General features: G+C 47.9%; 1 protein-coding gene across 8 annotated transcripts in view; it reads left to right on the top strand.

Moving 5' to 3' along the window:
* Positions 1-19,450, top strand: part of MVB12B (multivesicular body subunit 12B) — a 70,852-nt gene that overhangs the window by 23,991 nt on the left and 27,411 nt on the right. For 7 of the 8 annotated variants that reach the window (XM_072882808.1, XM_072882814.1, XM_072882809.1 and 4 more), the window contains one exon: positions 12,542-12,639. In XM_072882808.1, the coding sequence (XP_072738909.1) occupies positions 12,542-12,639 (98 nt within the window). Of the gene's footprint in view, positions 1-12,541; positions 12,640-16,536; positions 16,819-19,450 lie in introns of those variants that run through there. The other variant, XM_072882812.1, reaches the window with a different exon arrangement.

The following is a 19,450-nucleotide window of genomic DNA, read 5'->3' as shown; positions in this document are numbered from 1 at the left end:
TGCCTCCTAGTAAAAACCACCTGTCTGTAGCCAGCTCCATTCTCATGCCCTGTGCGTGATTTACAGGTAACTTTTACACCACCAGCCTGATCATTCAAAGCATCTTTCATGTCTGTTTTTTTTACGCCGATTATTTATTATCCAATATATTTTTTAAGAAATAGAAATGTATATAAAGGTGCATCCTGCAAATATTTCATTATTACGGGGAACACATACTACTTGAAAGCCTTTTCTAATACTTTATCAGCAATGTGGTAAGTTACTCAACACTTAATGTTTGTAGAAGATTGTAGTCACAAGTAACCTCTTATTTTTACGTCACCATAGAGAGATGAGATTACACTGGTAGCCAGTTTGCTGTTTTATTCCATGTGGATATATCCTGACAGGAACAGCAGCAAGTTATTCTGATGCTTCCGTGAGTGCTAAGAAAAAATGGGTGAGCAGTGCCGAATAGAGCACGCTGTGGAGATTCTGCCATGAGGCTGGTCAGGTATTTAAGCTATTCTCTTCAGTTGCTGTCTAGCATTATAAAATAATTTTAAGTCAAGAGGGTATGCTTGGGTGCTTCAGAACAATTGCTAACACTGGATATAAACTAAACCAGTAAAACACACCAGTGAGCTTCTGCACAGCAAAACCTCCCTGAATGAAAGGAATTTTTAGGAATGAAAGGAATGAAAGGACCTGTGGGAGGTGTTTATTTCTGCACCAGCCATGTTTCCTCCTCTGATCCATGATGTAAGTTACTGATGGCAGTGGATGGCGGCACATCAGAGTTTTGTCATGTGTCAGAGGTTTGACCTCCACAGCTTGCTGCGCGTCAGCAATGCTGCTTCCGCTGCTTGTGTCGCGGGGTTATGGCTCGCAGTCAGAACTGCACAAGGGGAGGCTTTGTTTGATATTTGTGCTGGACTGCATATGTTATTTTTCAGCCATTTCTTCTCCTTGGTGTTTCCTACTGCAGGCATCTGGCTTAATGGTCTCTAACGGCAGGCCTTGCCATCCCAGTGAGGATGGCATGCTGTGCTGTGGAGCACAGCCGTGCCATTGTGCAAGGCATCAAGCTGCTTTACTGTCTTTTCTCTCCAAATTCTGCGACAGCTTCTTGGCACTAATGGCAGCCTGGAGAAATGCACTTGCAGTTTCCCGTCCTAGAAGGCTGCTGCTGCTGCTGAACTGCTTTTGTTGACTTGAGTCACCAGTGGGAGTTTAATGTAACTTTCCTCAGTACCTCTGCTCTGTGTTCGAGGCCTGCGCTCTCCAGTGCTGCATGGTGGCATCGTCCTGGGGAACAGGAAGGTAATCCTCCCCCAAAAGAGGTGCTAGTAACAGGTAACTCACCTGGCCTTTTGCACACTTTTGCTTCACCCAGCCTGTGGATCGGCGATTCCCAGTGCATGGGCTGGGGACTTGGAGAAAAGCACACGTCACGAGCATTTGAGCAGTGTCTTGGGGCTAAGTCCCTCTGTGCCTCAAGCTCTGTTGGAGTAGGCTAGAGCAGGATTTGTGTGTGACGTTGTCTTCGCAAGTCCGGCTCCAGCCTTTTGGGAGCAAGTCCCTGACTTCTGTGAATGCACGCAGAGCCAACCTTGAACCATTTTGCCTTGCGGCTGCCTACGCAATGGCTCCCATCACAGCCGTGGTGCTCTGTGAGCCCGTGTGACTTCTGTGGTTCGGGAGTGCATTTCGCATCCCTTCCCGAGGTGCTGCAGGAGTGTCTACCACCGTCATTCAAGCAGCCCTCTCACAATTTGTCAGCTGCAAGCAAGATGTCAGTCAGTGCTGCTGAAGTGTGTTTTACACTGACAGTCATAATTGCACTTAACTTTTTGCGTGGATGTTATCAATCTCTGATGGATACTTTGGGAAATGGAGCACTCTGATTGCAGATGATGTGTCACAGGCGTTTAATCTTCCTCTCGGAGAGACCAGGATTCAGTCACAACTTTTACTTGTTGATGTCAGGTTTTGAAAATGTAGATTCGCGCTGACCCTGGGAATCGTTCAGTCATTTAGTTTGCAGGGCTGTCATCTGAAAGGTTAATGGCGTACCAGGGAGAAGGAAGATCTTGCTGCAATCCACTTGTATTCATATCATGCGTTAGCATGGCTGGGCACTCAGCGTTTTGGTTCAGAAGGGCAGAACTCCGGCTACCTTCCTGGGATGCCTGTGGCATGTCTCCATGGCTGTTCTACTTGAGAACCACAGAGGTGGGGCAGGGGGGAGGGCAGGCCAGTCCCGGGGCAGGGGGTAAGCCCAAGCTGCAAGTCTCGGTGGGGCTCACGGTGCCTGCTGCTGTCCGGGAGGCAGAGCCATGAGTTGGTTGTTTGTGCTCTGGACTGACCAGAAAGGCACATGGGTGAGAGAAACAGTGTCGGCCCCGAGTGCTGCACCTCCAGGCGTGCCTGGCGACCCGGAGAGGCGGCAGAGCTGGCGGGACGCCTGGCCTGGCCGGGAGAGGCCAGTGGCGGGGGAGCGCTGCAGCTCGAGAGGGAGTTACCGTCCTGGTGGCATGGCAGTCGGGAAGGCCGAGCGCCTCGGTCATGTTCCTCGCACGCGGGGCTCCTGGTGCAGCCAGGCACGATCTGGGCATCGGCAGAAGGAGGGACCAGTTTGCAGAGCCAGACGGAGAGAGGATCAGGAGAGGGATGGTTGCTTCCCCGAGAGCGGCACGCTGCTGATGCAGTGTGGCTGCCCGCTCCCGTGCGCACAGCAACGGGGACAGCCGAAGCTGGCACAAGCCAGCCGGATCGAAAGGGCACGGTTTTCTCCTGGTTAGCAAGGCGACATGGCCGGGCTGGCCTGAGAGGCCACAGGCGGCGAGCGTGGGGTGAGCTGGAGTGTGGCAGCCTGTCGTGGTCACGGGGAGCCAGGCAAAGCCTCCCTGGGCACAGGGGGTCTGTGTCCAGCCGGGCAGTACAAAATGCCCACTGTGGGCAGGCAAGGGACCAGGCTGCTGGTGCTGGAGGTGGGGCCCAGCTGGAAAAGGCCGCGGGTGCTCCGTACCGCCCCGGCTGGAGGGGGCCGCAGGCCAGGTGCCAGCCCCTGCGGCAGCACCAGCGCGGCCACGGCGCTGGTCTGTTCCAGGAGAGGCTGCGGTCCCTCCGGGCTCTGCCCCAGCCCAGGAGCGATGCCCAGGGACAGAGCAGCATGTGCACCCCTCCGTGCTGCCTGCCTCCTCCCCGGGGTCCAGGCTTCTGCAAGGAGAGGGGCTGTGCGCCACGCCAGAGCCGGGGCCCCAGCATACGTCTGCTGTGCTTGTAGCTCCTGCCTGAGCCGCATGGCTAATAAGCTACAGAAACAGCTCATTTGTGCTGCAGCTCACACCCCTCGCAGCTGTGGGTCTGCAGCGTGGCTGGCAGCCGTCCCTCCCCGCGCGCCCTCTCCGTGCTCTCGGCAGCGTTGGTCTGTGCCACCAAGTGCTCAGGTCTTGAAATACCGATCTGGCAGGAGTATTGCACCAGGGAAGCGCTGCTCTGGTTTTGATGATAAGATAACAACTGCTCTACTTAAACCCCTGAAATAAGAGCAGGATGTGTAAATTTTCCTCCTGTGCTCCCAATTACCTTTTAAATAGTTAAGCTATCCCTGCCTAGAAAAGGAAAATGATTTGCTCCTGTTCCTCTGCTCCCAGTGGAGTTTAATGTTAAGGAATGTAAGAATTTCCTTTCTAGGCAGAGAAGTCTGATTTTTCAAATTGATTTATTAATGGTGTTTGAACTTTGTCGTGTAAGCTTGGAAAGTGATCAGTGTGTGGCTTTCTGCTGGAGGCTGATGATGTGCAATAGGTGGCAGCTAATAAAGCAGCACCAGCAAGCCGGTATGTTGGAGACCTGAACTTAGTCTGATGATAAGCCAGTCTTACTCTGTGCAGTGGGTTAAGTTGAAGGGAAGTGGCAAGCCTTTTACCTTCCCTATTTTTTAAGTAGCAACAATATTATTTATAAATAACTACCTTAATTTTTTCTTTAAGACATTTAAAATAGATTTTATAGAGAGTCTGTAGAGGAAAAGTTCCAAGGTTTCAATGCTTTTCTGCTCTGGTGGGGAACAAAGCCAAGACTTCAGAAAGCTGCTGTGGACTGGGGGCAGACACCGCTGGTAGCCTGATGGCCAGCGTGCTTTCGCAGAGTGGTGGGGGTCTACCTTAAAGTCCCTCATCTGAACCAGATGCTACCAAAGAAGGAGTACTTGGGGAGGAATGTTTCTGGTTTCACTGGAAACTGCTCTGAGAAACGTTGCCAGTGGGATCTCTTGACAGCCTGATCCTTTCTACAAAATGCTTCCTTCTTGATGGAGTTGCATTTTCTAATCTGTTTCATCAGAAGAGCTCTAAAGTAAAACTACCTTCTGATTTACAACTAATAAAATGTATTCTTTGGCTTGAATGCTCAAATCAGTGGTATTGTGAAATACAGCACAATATTCCTAGTTCTTAAATTATGTACCCCGCAAGAGGCCAAGGATGGTACAAGGGCTGCGTTTGCATCACAGTAGCTATGGATTAAAAAAAAAAGAGATTGAAACAATAAGCTAAAGCTTGGAGGAAGTGTTTCCATAGCCCCATTCCAGTGGGTACGGTAAGAAGCAAAATTTAAGGATGAAATGTCCGTGATGCGTGTACGCTGTGCAAATCTGAACACGATGGTTTGTTTGAGGGGGTAAGGAGTGCTGGCATACATTTATCCAGAGTCTGTTTCCCATAAGGAATTTGTTATGAAACTGCACTGACCATATGGCTTGCATCCAACTCGGCTGGATGAAGACGTGCAAAAATTGGTCACAGTCCAGTATGTTTTAGTGGTAGAAAATGATGATTAGGAAAAAATGTTTAAACAATATGAGTGGTTTCCAGGCACAAGAATCCCTTGCAGCAGCCGAGAGACAGACGTTAACTGTAGTTAGAAGAAGTTTGATTGATTGATTTAGCTGACTTTGAGGATGCATTGAAAAATTTGGGGAGTGCTCTGAGTGAAGAGGGTTCGATATCCTTAGAATCATTTTTCTTTATAGAGCCCTGTTCCTGGTATAGTAATATTCCTGGAGGCATATTTTCTTTAGGGTGTAGCGTAGGGTCATTAAGTACAAACCGAAGTTATTCATTCAGAGGAGCGATATACTTGGTTGTTAAATAAGCCCTGCAGGGGAATTGAGCGTTTTTTCCCTAAAACTTCTGTGTTGTCTGCTATTTAATATGATCTCTGCCACTGTTGATTTGTAATCTGTGCTTTCACCCTGAAGTGCATGTGGTTGTGTTCAGATATTTCCTTCTTTAAATCAATCACTTTCACCATTTTCCAAAACACTTCTTGAGTTTATTGCTTTTAGTAAAGTGTTTGGACTGTCATTATTTATTACTGGCAAAGTGCTGACAACGTGCTCTTCCCAAATGAGTCTTTATGTGGAATATTTGTTTAACAGGTTTTGCAGGGGAGGCGTCGCTGCTCCCCGCGGGCTGGGCTGTGCCTGCAGCACCCCGGTGCTGCGGGTCTGCCTGGGCGGCAGCCCCCCTCCATACCTGGCCCCCGGCAAGGGGCTCGCCTCGTTGGTATGCTTCTCGTCGGACGTGCGAGCCCAGGCTTTGTTGTGCTGATTAATTTGACAGAATTTAAAATCCTAACCGAGGAAGCTTACACCGTGTGTAATTTATCTTTTTGGAGTATTTCTGCTGTTTGGCAATTTTTCCCTACTGCTTCATTATCTGAAAACTCCTGACTCTGGAGAGTGGCTAGTGAAGGATGTGAAAAGCTGCACTCTTCCCGCTGCAGCCTCCAGAGACTCCGCACTGCTCATCTAAGACAACCACTTCATAAGCACTTCATGCTTACAGTATGAGGTCTTAGTTCTTTGATGCAGTCCTCTGCCTATAACAGTTTAATGGGCTACAGCTCAGACTTTCAAGCAGTGTAAATTAAACTTGCTGGTTTTTTTCTATTGTTTGGCAGCTGTTCTATCCTGGTTACTTAAGTCCTCTGATCTAAATTAATCCCTGTATAGAGGAAGCTGCAGGAGCTCCATTCTGCATTAAGCCTTACACTTTGGGTTGCTGGTCTGCAGTAGATCATGCTCCCTCATTAGCATCATTGGGGTTTGTTCGGTTCAGCTGGTGATTGCTTTAGTTTTGACAGAATAGCGCAACATCATTTTCCCGTGTCTTCGAGGCGTGGTTGTTTCGGGATGGGGATACGCAGAGCCATGCTGCATGTAGCGCGTCGAGTACGTGTGCTGCAGACAGGCCTTTTTCCCTTTCTACAGCTGGGAAAATTAAATGGGTAAATCTAAAAGTGGAAAGAATCACTCACTCCCTTTTTCATTCTCTCATGCATTTGGGCTTTTATAAAATCTGAATCTGGCACCACCAGCTCTCATTGATTTTTGGGAAACAGGATGTTTTAGTAGCTTGGAATGAGATGAAATGCTTGCAAAGCCCATATGTTGCTTGTTTTAGGGAAAGGGTCAGGGAGGTTTTAGAAAGTATTTAAATATTTGGTTTACACGATTAGAATAGATTGTCTGGAATGAAGTCCATTACCCGAGGTGATTCTTGCCTCACAGTTTTGTTTTTCATTGCAGTTCTTTGGAGTATGAGGTAGGTGTTCTGGCATCGCAATGCCTGAGCACAGTAAAAGTTAAGGACTGTGAATAAATACTGTAGATGGGATTCTGGACACCGCCGGAGCCATGGATATCTGCTATGGCGTTGTCTGTAAGCTGCAGTTTGGAAAATGCATTCTGGTGGAGTGAGCAGTTGCTGAGAGGTCCTCTGATGTCTGTCAGTGAAACTCCAGCAGCTCGTTTCTTAGAAATAGGCTTTTTCCTCCCTCCATAGGCAAAGCTTTCAAGTTGGATTACATTTCTTGAGAGCTACAGCCTGATATTAACTTCTTGTCGGTGTGATTTCAGCTTTCTACAGCTTGGAATTTAATTGTTCCGTCCTCAGTTCTTCATGAGACATGGTCTTTGCATAATCCATTGATTATGGAAGATACAATTCTTTTTATTTGAAGGTATTCCCATGAGACTGCAGTTTTTGCGGCACTCTTCTTAAGTTCGTTTAAAATAAATTGAAGTCATGACAGTGGTACATCAAAGAACAGGACAATTCCAGTCTGCAGCATGCAGTATGGTTTCTAATATATTTGATAACGTGGGGCAGTTCTTAAAAGTTTTGCCTGATTTCTCTACCACGCTCATCCAATCCAGTTGGAAAGCAAAAATGTACCGTTGTTCTTTTGCTGTGCATTGTTGATATTTTTATATGAATTATGAAGCATCGTTTGATATCTGGCATTTCCCCCTATGATCCTCTGTTACTTTTTATGAGTACTTGCCCCCTAACTTCAAAAGCAGTTCATCACCTTCCTGCAGACAGTTATTAATAACTGATTTGGAACCGTCGGGCATTCCTGGGCCTGTTTTATGCGAGTTTCTCTCCAAAAACATTCAAAAAGTGACCATAATGTGCACAGACCTCAAACCGCTTTTGCTAGCATGTGAAGGATCTCTCTCGTGACGTGCTGCTTCTGTCGCTGTCATATTGTAGACTTGTTCCCTAGATTTAATGACTAAAAGAAAAACTGAAGTTGAGAGTAATTAAATCTACCCTGTCCTGAACTGTGCTGTTGCAGTTGTTTCATCCTAAATTGCCTGGAAATTATCGTATGCTGGGGAAAAATATTTTTCGTATTTAACTGGTGCTGGAACAGTGTGGTTTTGACTTCAGCGTTGGAGGGAGCGGGCTGGAGCCCTGACGCTGGCCTCGCTGGGGCAGGCGTCCGTCCGTCCTTCCCGGCAGCACCAAATCCGCCTCGTTGCTTTCATTCGGCGGGGAGGAAGAAAGCTACTTTTTGTGACAGTTCAAAAGGAAAATAATTGGCATGGGGATAGTTAATGTGAGTTGCCATTCCTTAACATTAGAGATTCCACTAAAGTAGTAATAATTACTGTTAATATCTTTCAGTGGAAACTTTCAGAGTAAACGAGCACTGGTTGAAGCGGTATTTAACGGCATGCTGCTGGCATGATAAGAATGCAAATAAGCGTTATTAGCCTAATGATTTTGCTGTCGCCATGGCTGTGCAGCAGTAGTGTTGTGAATATGTCATGCAGTACCCGTGAATTTGGAAAGTGTGTCAAAACACAACTTCAATTAGTTTGCTCTAATTATGGCTCTAGAGAGTTCATAACTATATCACTCCTCATTAAAAGAGATTTTCTTATATGGATTAATACAGCACGTAAAGGGATGTTTGAGCGATCCGAGGCAGAGCTGTGCGGAGGGAGGATGCCCACGGTGTGGCAGGAGGTGCAGCGGTTCCGGAGCAGCGCTGGGGTCTGGCCCTGTCCCGTGAGCTCCCGATGCCGGGCAGGGGCTGGGAAACCTCCCGTGCAGGGCGGGCAGGACCGGGCGGCTGCGCCGGGTCAGCTGGTGGGTGCCTGCTTCCGTATCCCCCAGAAGAGGGTTTTGTCCCTCGGCACGTGAACCTGGCGGATGATTCTGGACAGGTTCTTCAGTTTTAAAACAAACAAACAAACAAACAAACCCAAAAAACCCAAACCAACAAAAAAAACAACCAACCAAAAAAAAACCCAAAAAACAAAACCCCAACAAAATAGCAACAAATAAACACCAACACAAAAGCCCTAGTAGGAGCCATACTTGATGCTAAAATAGAGATCTGGCCTGAAAGCTTTGCTCTGATAAAGGTCGAGGAGCGTAGGTAGTCAGAAGCCGGTGTCAGTCTGGTGTCTCTGAAGGAGCCCTGCGCGATGCCAAATGTCCCTGTACGTTCCCAGGGTACGTGTTGTGTCTTCTAAATATTGTCTTTTTGTGTTGCCTGAGCATGTTCTTGCTTTGCAGAACGGGGAAAAGATTCTTGTGCTCACAGGTGAGCAGTTGGTGAAGGGTTAAAGTAGTAATTGTTTAAATCTTTTAGGCTTTCCTCCCAGTTCTGTGATAATTTGATGAAGAACTTCACCCTAATTAAATATTCAAATTAGGAATAAGTGTCAATATGGCTTCCCATTGCCTGGAATGATGATTAATTGTATTCAAAACTCTAGTGGCCGCTGTAATCTAAACCAAACCGTTGTTCTTGATTATTTCTGCAACACATTTACCATGTTTTTGTTTTAAAATTTAAACTAGTAATTGATTTGCCATATGCCGCAGAGCTGCACATACTTTCACGATATGTGTTTAGGAACTTGGGGACTTTGTAATTGGGATTTTCTTGCTTTTCAATGGCAGCCTCTCTTTTTTTTTTGGTTGGGTTTTTTTTTTGTCTTCTACAATGCAAAATGATTTGGCTTTCACAACGCATAAGGAAAATGCATTATGCAATCAACTTAGTAGGTATAAGTTATATTGATCCTGGCCAAAGTTTGCATTAATTTAAAATAAATTAGACTTTGTTTCCCATTTTTCCCTACAATGTCATGCTTTTAAAAAAGGGAAGGGGGAAGGGGAGAGCTGATCTCCTTCTAGCAGTTACTGCCCTCCGTCTTGTGGTCTTGCAGCTAAATGTTCTCCTTGGAGAGACCTGGCTCTCCTCGGTGCAGCTCGGTGGGAATGATGAAATGCCCGTTCATCCTACCTCAGAGATGGAAAGTGGCCATGGAGGGGGGGACGTGGGCCGTCGTTTCCAAACGCCCTTGTAACAGCCCGCGTTCAAGCCCCCCGCTGCTGGCAGGCCGGTGTCGGCAGCGGCTGAACTGGCACCTTCAGCGCACGAGCCCCACGAGCGGTTGCAGGAGTGCCAGCCCGCTGAGAGCAGGTCGCGTCCCCTCACTTAGCATTTGTAATTCCCTCTGCTGCGAGAGAATACCTCGGTATGTCTTTTAACGTTGTTACGTCTGAAATGGAGAGCAAACGGGATACCCTGCGGAGTCAGGCAGCGAGGTCTGAATACGTCATCTTCTCCCGCCGTATTTGTGCGTGTGTGGTCACAGTCCCTCGGACGGCGAGCGATTCATTTTAATTACACGCGTGGAACGTGCACACCGCTTCAGCATATGGCGCTCGTGAAGCCTGGTGCTTGCGTGAGCTGCCATGCACGCTTGTGGCAACTGGGGACTCGGTTCAGAAAGTCTTTTGCAAACTAAGGATTTGGAGCTTTATGGGAAGGCTGCTGCGTGACGGCTCCTTCGACGGCCCGCCATGAGCCGCCTGCGGGACTGTCTCCTCGGCCCTCTGGCCAAAGAGATGCTCGTCACCTCCCTCGCAGCCTGCGGTGGTCCAGCTGGCTGGGTGGTGGGTTGTGGAAAAGGGCTGTCCAGGGGGAAGAGGGTCAGCCTCTCCTGCACAGAAGCTGGTAGAAATGGGCTTTTCTCACTCTGCTCAGAAATGGACTTTTTAAGATCGGCTTTGTTTACTTCCAAAACAATTCCTGCTGTTTTGTTTGGGATGTAGAACGCAGTCCCCCGCACAAGCAAGAGAAATTCAAAAGTCTTTTTGTTAGCTGTTTTGGTGCCTCAGAAAGTATTTTTGGATACTGCTATTAAAAAACAAATGAAAAGCGTGTAATGCCTACAGGCAGTGGTCTTCTGTTTTAAAGTGTGTTCATGACAAACCTGCCTCTGCTCGCAAAGAGTCTCATATGGATTGTGTTTTAAACAGCAAACTGTTAGCCAAATTTGAAAATATTTTCACACCATCTTTTTTTGGTTAGAAATAGCTTTTGGAAGCACAAGCAAACTCAAACTGTTTGCTTTTTCTTATTTTATCTGTGCTGTTCACCATCAGCTGCATCAAGGTCTAAAAATATATAGTTCTTCACAAAATGTGTCCTGTTTTTAAAGGCAGATAATTTCCAGATGATTTGCTCGATAGATAAAACCTGCTAGCTAAGGACGTGGATTTGAGGCTCTGCTGGAGAATACACAGGGCCCTTTCTCGCAGACGGGGTGTTTGCGGGGGGACACAAAGGCCGCCTGGGTTTTCTGGCAGGAGGGCGATGCCAAGGGTCTTGCCGCGTCCGGTAGCTCTCGCTCCTGTGAAAGGGTAGCTGCTGCCTCTGCTCTCATGCTACGCTAAGCCTCTCTATGAAGAGGGAGCATCTTCATTATGTATGGCAACGGGGTCCAGAAGATTAATGATAACATTTTATAAAAATTCACACAGACCTGGGATCAGCATTAGAAAAATACAGATTTGAATTAAAAGGGAAAAGCCCAAATCTCTCATCAAAGCGTAGGAATCTGTGGGCTATCAATAACGGTTACTAGCAAAAACTATTTTCTCACGGCAGACTTCTCGGTGGAGCTCCGTGGCTGGCTGGCAGCCGCGCTGGCCAGACGGGGCGGGCAGCGTGACGGCAGAGGCAGAGCCATGTCTGCCGTGGTGAGCAGCCTTGCTCAGGCTCTCCCGAGCCCCAGCACTCCCGTGCCTGGGCAGCTTTCCTGGGCTGTGTCCTGCCGGGCGGGGGAGCTGGCACTGGCTGTCGGTGCCCTGCCCGAAGGGCTGTCGCGTCCATCCGCAGTGCCAGAGGCTGGTGCAGAGCAGCTTTGTGGGCAGCCCCCTCCCCGGCCCTAGGGCCTGACGAGAGCGGGGCTTGCTGGGTGTCGCATCCCGCCCTCCCACACCACGTGTTCCTGGGAAGGTCGCCCACCTCGTCTCCTCGCCTTGTCCAGGCTTGCCGTGTGCTGGGTTTTCCTTTTAATAAGCTCTGAGCCACTGAAGATAGTTTCAACTTCACTTCCATGAGCTCCGCTTTTTCCTATTTCTAGGAAGGTTTAATGGAAGATGTAAAAATATCTCTCTGCTGCAGGAATGCTGGGCAGAGCGTTGTTGGGAGGGAGAGCGTTGTGCACTGCTGCAGCTAGAGGTGACGAGTGAGATTTGGCTTCCCTTTTCTCGGGGCTGGTGTAGGGGAGCTCCGCATGTGCGTCACCCCCTGCCTTAGGGAGCATGGGAGCGTGCAGCAGGCTCTGGGTAGGTTTGGAGCAGGCCTTAGTCATCAAGAGAGTTTCAAAGATCTTATTTATGAACATACTCAGAATTTTTTGGCACGGATAAATCCAAAGCAATTGCTGTTAGCGTTTTCTGCCTTGAAGGAAACGCGGTTGAGTCTCAGGGGGTGTTAGGGTGCGCTCTCGATGCCTTATGTTGAGACTTGTGCTTGCAGAAGGGGGATGGTGCTCGCCAGCCACCGCGCAGGCTGTCCCCCGGTGCTGGCTCACGAGGATCTGCCGTGTCCTGCCGGAGGGTGGGTGGCCGCCTCTGTAGCGCTTTGGTTGTTGGCCGAGTCCGGTGTTCAGCGGGACGGAGAGGGCTTGTGCCAGGGTGTAGCCTGTCTCGGTTGCAGCTGGACTGAGGAGCAGGTAAAGCAGCTGAGCCACCCTTGGTTCTAACGGCTGAATCGTCACCTCAGTCTCCTCCTGGTATCTGGGGCCCACTCCGGCTTTTACAAGCAATGTTAAAATTGATGTTTGCTGCTTAACCTGACCAGAATTGTCCGGCAAGAGCGAGCTGATGGCAGCAGTATCTTCTGCTCTGTAGTAACGTCATCTCCGTTTCCCATCTCTCTTCCTTAGGCATATCTCACTGACGCTGCCTGCCAGCTTTCGCGGGAAAAATCACAGCACTCGCCTGGACTTGGAGCACCAGCACTCAAATTTGTATGCCATATCAGGTAAGCTGGCGCACAATGGTTTCTCTGCTCTTCTGTGTAATCAGAAGCGTAACCAAGAAAAGCAGCCCTGCTTGCGCAAACAGCCAGGTGTGTGCTACCCGTGAAACATACGTCCAGCTTTTCCTCAGTGCCATTTAAGTGTCGAGAGCAGAAGGGGTGCAGAGAGACCCCAGAAAATGCCCAGGCACACGAGTTACTGGCAGCAAACATTGCTGATCACTGGGGAGATCGCAGCCCTCAGGGAGGGTTGCTGCTGCCCGCAGAGGTGCTAGGTGAGAGCTCTGATGGAAAGCAGCACTGACACAAACTTTGCTCCTTATCTGTTTCATGATGGCCACAGGTGAGTCAAATGAGACGACCTCTCTGCCCGTTTCACAGGCAGCTTTGTCCTGCCTAGGAAGGATGAATTTTGTACATGCTGTTCTTTGCTACGCTCAACATACACATTAAAAACAGATGAGATCTTTACTCTTTCCCATTTCTATATTCTGAATACTGGCACTGCATAGATTTGTTTCCCCAGTATTAGGGCAAATTTGAAATAAGATGTTAGGATATGGGGGGGTTCTGCGTTATTTTCAAGAAGCATGCACTTGCACGCTTGGTCTCTCTAGCTGCAGCTTTCTCTCCGGTCACCATTCTAGGCTAGTATACAAGTGCTAGAGCTAGTGATAGTTTCCAGATGTCAATGTGGAAAAAACCTGCCAATGAATAATTTAGCTGGTTTTTATTTTTAACTAGTAGTAGTCTGCAGGGAAAACATGTATTTAAATAGAGTGGTGAGGATCAAGCCTGTTCCTTCACCCATGCAGGTACAGGTACTTGTTACCGTGCTTCAGGACCACACAGTGGGTTCGGTTTGGAGCTGGATCCCTGGGAGCTGTCCCTGGCAGCTCTGCTCCTCTGGAGGAGGTCCTGCCTTTAGGTGCTTGCTTTCTTCAAGGAGGAGTGAGCCAAAAAGGAACGTAGGCTGGTTCTCAGGGCCCAGGAAGAAATGTCTATGGAAATGAGAGGCAGGGATGCTGTACAGAGTTGTACCTCATGGAGTCTGTCACTCGTGGATGTGCTGAGAGCTGTGTGGTCTGGAAGCTGTTCATGAACCACAGCAAAAGGACTTTTGGTTCTGCAAGCTAAAGACAAACATTAGGTGCAGCTGTGGCACAACAGTGTGTTTACCTGCCTCTTCTCTTACGGGGCTAGCTCATATTCTGTGCTTCAGCTGAGTAGTGCTGGGGTGCAAGAGAGTTTTCCTTAGAATTTTTTTTTTTTTTGGAGTAATACTAAGCCTGAACAAATATTGTGGTAGGCATTGTAGAATCACACTTAGCCACAGCTTTCTCTTTGTTATGTCATTTTTGCAAGAGGAGAAAAATACTGGCTTTAAACCTGACTGTCAAAACCTAATGAAAGTACAGTCCCTTCTTCTGGCTCAAGGAGATTTTCAGGACAGTTTGGAAATCCAGAAAAAGCAGCAGTGGCTTCAGTGGGCTGTACAATAGGTAGTGCTTGTGCATAATCAGGGAAGAGAAGATGGCAAAAATGTGCCATTCACAGGTTCTTGCTATTAATAGTGAGTGACACTTCTAACATGGGAACATGGCATTAATTCATGTACCATAATCAAAGGGTTATTTAAAAGGTAATCTCTGACTGAAACTGCAGCTTTGGGTTCCTAAATAGATGGAATATAACAATTGCATAATTCTTGTCAGTACTCGTTTTCCTTGTTACTCTCCTGCCCTAATAGATTTAGAAATGTAGGGGCAGGCGTGTTCTTGTGTTCATATGAGATGGTCCTGCATGGAGGACAGAAAGCTGTGCTTTCTCTACTGAGAAGCATCAAATGTGCAAACAGCGAGGCAGCAGCTCTGCATGAATGTTACTGAGAACGCCCCTGCTCGCGGACTTCCCATGGACTGCCTCTGCTTGCAGTGCAAGCTGGGAAGACGACCTATTTTGCAAAGAACGTGAATACTTTACCAGATAATTATAGGTAAAGCACAGAACAGGCCTGCAAAACTGGGCATGGCATTAGTCCTCCACGTTTGCATGAGCACATTTCAGTCAAAGTATATAACTCTTTTTCCCCCCAACTGCACGTTCTCCAGACACGTTGTTATACAAGTTGTTGTGCATACATGTGCTGTAATGGCTATTGCAGCTGTGAATCGTTTCTGAAGAAAGGGTCTTGTCATATGAAACATCCTGTGCATTGGCAGGGATCTTCACGCATAACTCCTGAGCACTGCTGCCTTTTCAGCAGCTGTGATGAGGTGCTGTGACAATTCCCTTTGCGTGCTTAAACATTGCCGAGGTAGATTAGCCCCCAGACGCACTGTGGAAACCATTCCGAAGTTTCCTGTTACGTCGGTGTAGTTTGCAGCCAGTCCGTTTTATCTGCGCTGCAACGCAAGTGCCTCGCTGCAGTGCCATGGCAACGGGAAATTTATTAATGTGCTTCCACTGTCGTCCCTAATTGCTCTGCCGGGATGTGGTTTGCCGCGGTGGGGTCCTGGCTGCAGTGTGCTGCGGGGCCCGCGGCGCCGGGGGAGATGTGGGCGCGTGGAAGATGTGTGGGTCGTGGCAGCGAGCGGTCGGCGTGGCGGGCGAGGTGACCAGGGCTCTGGCGGGTGCAGGACTCCTCTCCGGTCCCGCGGGGGTGGCCGCGCGTGCGGACGAGCCTGCGGGCTCCCTCTCTTGGCTCTCGGCAAAACGGAAGGTTTCCTGGGGCTGGCGCAGGGAAACAAAAGCCATTACGAATGGTCTCTTATCTTTCCATTTTGGTATCGCCTCAGTCTGAACTCTTGTGGTGGGGACAGGATGGGCTGTTTAGGAAGGGAGGGCTGTAAAGGCGGGTGAAATTAAGAGTTGCAGCATGGTCTTGCTTCTCTGTCTTGTAGACACCCAAGACTTTCTCAGTAGTCAATGAAAACGACACTTCCATCTGGGGTTCAGCCTATTTATGGAAGGTGAAATGAATTTTGGCTGTTGAGCCTACTCTGTATCTCAAAATACAGTTTGGTAGAAATTGCCAGATCCCCACTGGAACCGTCCTGTTACTCCTTGGGGTGTGTAATTTAATTATCACAAAGCTGGAGTCGAGGAAAAAATGGTCCTGAAAGTAGTAATTACAGTTTTTAACCAGCCTTTTGTCATTTCTAGTCTTGGCAATGAAACATTGGGTGACCAGAAAGTTAGGGAGACTCCTCTTTGCACAGTAAACTGGTGAATTCGTCTGTGACAGGGTGCATATAGGAAACTATTGCCTGGACCTCGCAGCCCCGCACAGGGAGCCTGCCACGTGCCGCTGCGGCACAGCACTGCCGTCTGCGCTTACGCTTGTGCTGCTGGCATCGTCCTCCGCACCCGGCGGGCTCCCTGGTCCCACCCCGTGCCGTGCGCCCGAGACCAAAAGGCAGAATTACTTCTAAGTTGATCTGCAAAAGGTCTCTGGGTGCTGCTGGGAGCACGGTGCTGAGGAGCTGACAGGTTTAATATGCATGTTCGACCGGGCAGCTGCTGGAAGAAGAATGCCTTGCTCCAGACAGACCTGTCGACAGACACTGCTCAGTATTTCACAGCATAGTCCTTCTTCATGGCCTTCAGCTTAATTAAGATGTTGTTGTGACTACATACTGCCTTCATTTCAGACTTCAGCATCTTCTGGCTGCATATTGCTTTGGCTTATCAGAGCCACAAGGACAGTGAGGGAGAGAGGGAGCCCTCTCAGGCAGCCACAGATAATAACGTACAGCGAAAATTCCTGAATGAAGTGAAAAATTATTTATAATAATGGTACTCAAATAGAAGGGAAATAAGTCACTCTAAGGGTATATAAATTTTTATGATAGTGTATAAACAGCCATAGCTTGCCTTGTCTCCCATCTATCCCTGCAGAGAATGAGCGCAACATCTAGCATAAAGAAAAATATAATAAGAAAACGAAGAAATGAATGGGAAGAGCTGGAGGATTGATCACTCGGTGTATTTGTATATCCTGATGTAAAAGGTGCTGCTGACAGGTGGCCAGGTTTCTTCTGTATAAAACCATGTGTGTGCTGTCAGGGCGGTGTGAGCAGCCTTGTTTCGATTGATGAATTGCCTGCTTTCTTGATTAAACCTTCCGTCACTTAAGAAACAAAAAGCCTGTGTTTGGATGGCAGAGTGGGACATGTCAAAAAAATCTGTCTGCTTTACCTTTGTGCAGATGTTGGGCACAGACTGTAACATGTATTATTAAAATGAATGTGGCATTTACTGTGCATTATTTCTTTCCTGGGAGAAAGGACCTGTAAATTATATGCTAATAATAAGCTTTAACCCTTTCAGAAACCAAGAGATTTAGGAGTGCAAATACTCCTGCAGGCCTCACTAATTGGATGGGCTCGAATACCACTGTATCTCTCTCTGAGGTTAATAAACAGTGTGTTTCAGACCGGTATGCTGATGCCTCTTGGGGATCTTGCCTCCAATAAGTTTTCTGCTGTGTAAGTGCCACTGAAACGTAAAGCTTTCAAATTACAAAATCTTCCATTGAAAGCCCCCTTCAAATTCTGATTCCAGGCGAAAGCTGTCTCCTGCCTGGGGACGAGGCTGGCAGCGCAGAGGTTGCACAGCCAGCCATGCACAACCTCCTCTGCAGGGGGGACCGCGCTCTGCCCTCCGAGCTGGCAGAGCCTCCCCGCGCCCACGCCAGCTCTAACCCTTGATTTCACTTTCAGACTGGCTTCAACCTGCCAGTTTGAGATGTACTCAACCGATGCATCTCAGGAAAAGGATTAGGGATGGAAAAACGTCTTAACACACCTTGCAGAGCACACGGCAGGATGTTGCGTTGGCAACTAGTGACCGAGTTTGCAAAATGAGATTTTTACGGTCTCGGCTGTCATTTCTGGGAAATCGCGAGCTGGTCCAAGCTGTGTGCTCCCCCATGGTGTGGGCTTTCTCTGCTGAAGTCAGGTGGGCAAGGCCACCGCTGGCTGTGGTGTGTGACCCTGCACACTGCTGGGTAGGGTTGTCTTTTTGTACCCTGAAATTTTGCTGTAGCCATCTTCTGAGTCCTGTTGCAGATAGTTACGTGCTTGTTGGTTGTAGCGTACAAACTTATGTAATTTGAATATAGGACAATCAGTACTCGTACCTTCTCTTGACCTGCTCTCAGACTGTCAAGACAAAAATCGCATTGCATGGAGTGTATCACATACTTCTGAATCAGAATCTGTGCACAAAATAATTGGAGTCTCTCTCTCCCAATTTTGTGTATGAAACAAGTGTATGAACTTACAGATACTCTACAGCTGTCATCTCATAGCCAGAAACCTAACTTCAGTCATATAATCCTATCCCCAAGGATTTTTGTTCTAGCGGAAACCTGGAGATCACAGGATGATCACAGTTGCCCTTGGATAGGACCGAGTTTAATTTTTTGAACACTTAAATATGGAAACGGTGCTGAAAAAGCAACAGAACAAAAGCAGAAGATACTTTGATGTATGTTTGTTGATAGTATTTTCAAATAATGCTTGCCAGCTGTCAGCCCAAAACAATTAAAACATTTGTGCAAATACTTAAAGAGATAGTTGATGTTAGCTTGACATGCTGGTATGCCATCCATAAGTTCAGCACCTCAGGTGGTGTTAATCCATAAAAATAGAACAGGCTCCAGAAGCACATATCATCTGTACTGTAAAAAATAGGTAACTGAATTGTTTTTTAAAATATGCTTAAGAATCTCACACCATTCGAAGAGTTCTCAGTTCAGTTACAGATCCTGCAGAAAGTGCTTGTGGACCAGCCGTGGGGGCTCTGCGCAGAGCCCGTCTCGCAGCGGCGCCTGGCAGAGCTCTCGGCCCTGAGCAGGGACAGCAGGGCTCGTCACCCCGTGCCTGTCGCCAGAGCCTGTGCTTGAAGCATTTGTGCCGTCGGCCTGCAGCCTTGCATGCCGCTTCTGCGTGGAGCTGTACACCGTTCAAACACCGCTTCTCACTTGTCTTAAATCCTTTCTTAACGTTCAGACTCTATCTGTGATTATGGCTGCCGTTTCCTGACAACGCCAGCATTCTTCAGTTTTGCTGATACTGAACTGAAGGTGAAGGTTTTCATTCTCCTTCAAAGGACAAAGGCCATGTCCTCTGGGTTGAAGCTTACATGTCACATCCCGAAACGTGGCATACACTTTACCTCCTGATAAAGCAACATTCGCAATTGTGAACAAGGCGGCAATATTTGCCATTCATCTGCTTAGGAGCAGCGGGTTTTCAAAGCAGTTAGTTGATGCAGCAATGCCTTTGCGTATATTTCTTATCTTAAAAAGTATTCTTTTGTAGTTGTCTTTAACTACATTATCAACACCGTTACTTGTGTGAAGTATTTCTCCCAGAGAAGCTGGACTGAGCACCAAGGCAGGGACACACGGCCAGTTGCCAGCTTGGCGTTGGCTGGTGCGTGTTTGCCAGCTCCCCGTGAGGAAGGATGTTTTTGTGGGCAGCTCTTACAGGTGGCACTTTCCACATCTCTAATTTGTTTAATTTGGAATTGTGCACCCATAGTTATTACCTTAATGTTACCTTAAAGAAGTAAATATTTATTTGAAGATATGTTTATTGTTATATTTTCTATATAAATATTTCTGGAAAGGTCAGCACAAACTTTGTGATCTGATCGGGTAGCAGGATGGTTTTGTCGCGGTACCTGGTGGACCCTAGGTAGTGATTGGGGCGGGCAAGCGGTCGAAGCAGTTGCCGTCGTGAGGTGGGATGGTTGGGCTGCAGTCGTAGAGGGAAGCGTTCGCAAACGTAGGCTCGTCAGAGTT

The sequence above is a fragment of the Ciconia boyciana genome, chromosome 18 (genome assembly GCF_034638445.1).
Source record: "Ciconia boyciana chromosome 18, ASM3463844v1, whole genome shotgun sequence".
Classification (NCBI taxonomy): domain Eukaryota; kingdom Metazoa; phylum Chordata; class Aves; order Ciconiiformes; family Ciconiidae; genus Ciconia; species Ciconia boyciana.
The sequence above is the reverse complement of the archived record's forward strand: the minus strand, read 5'-3'. Positions and strand labels throughout refer to the sequence as shown.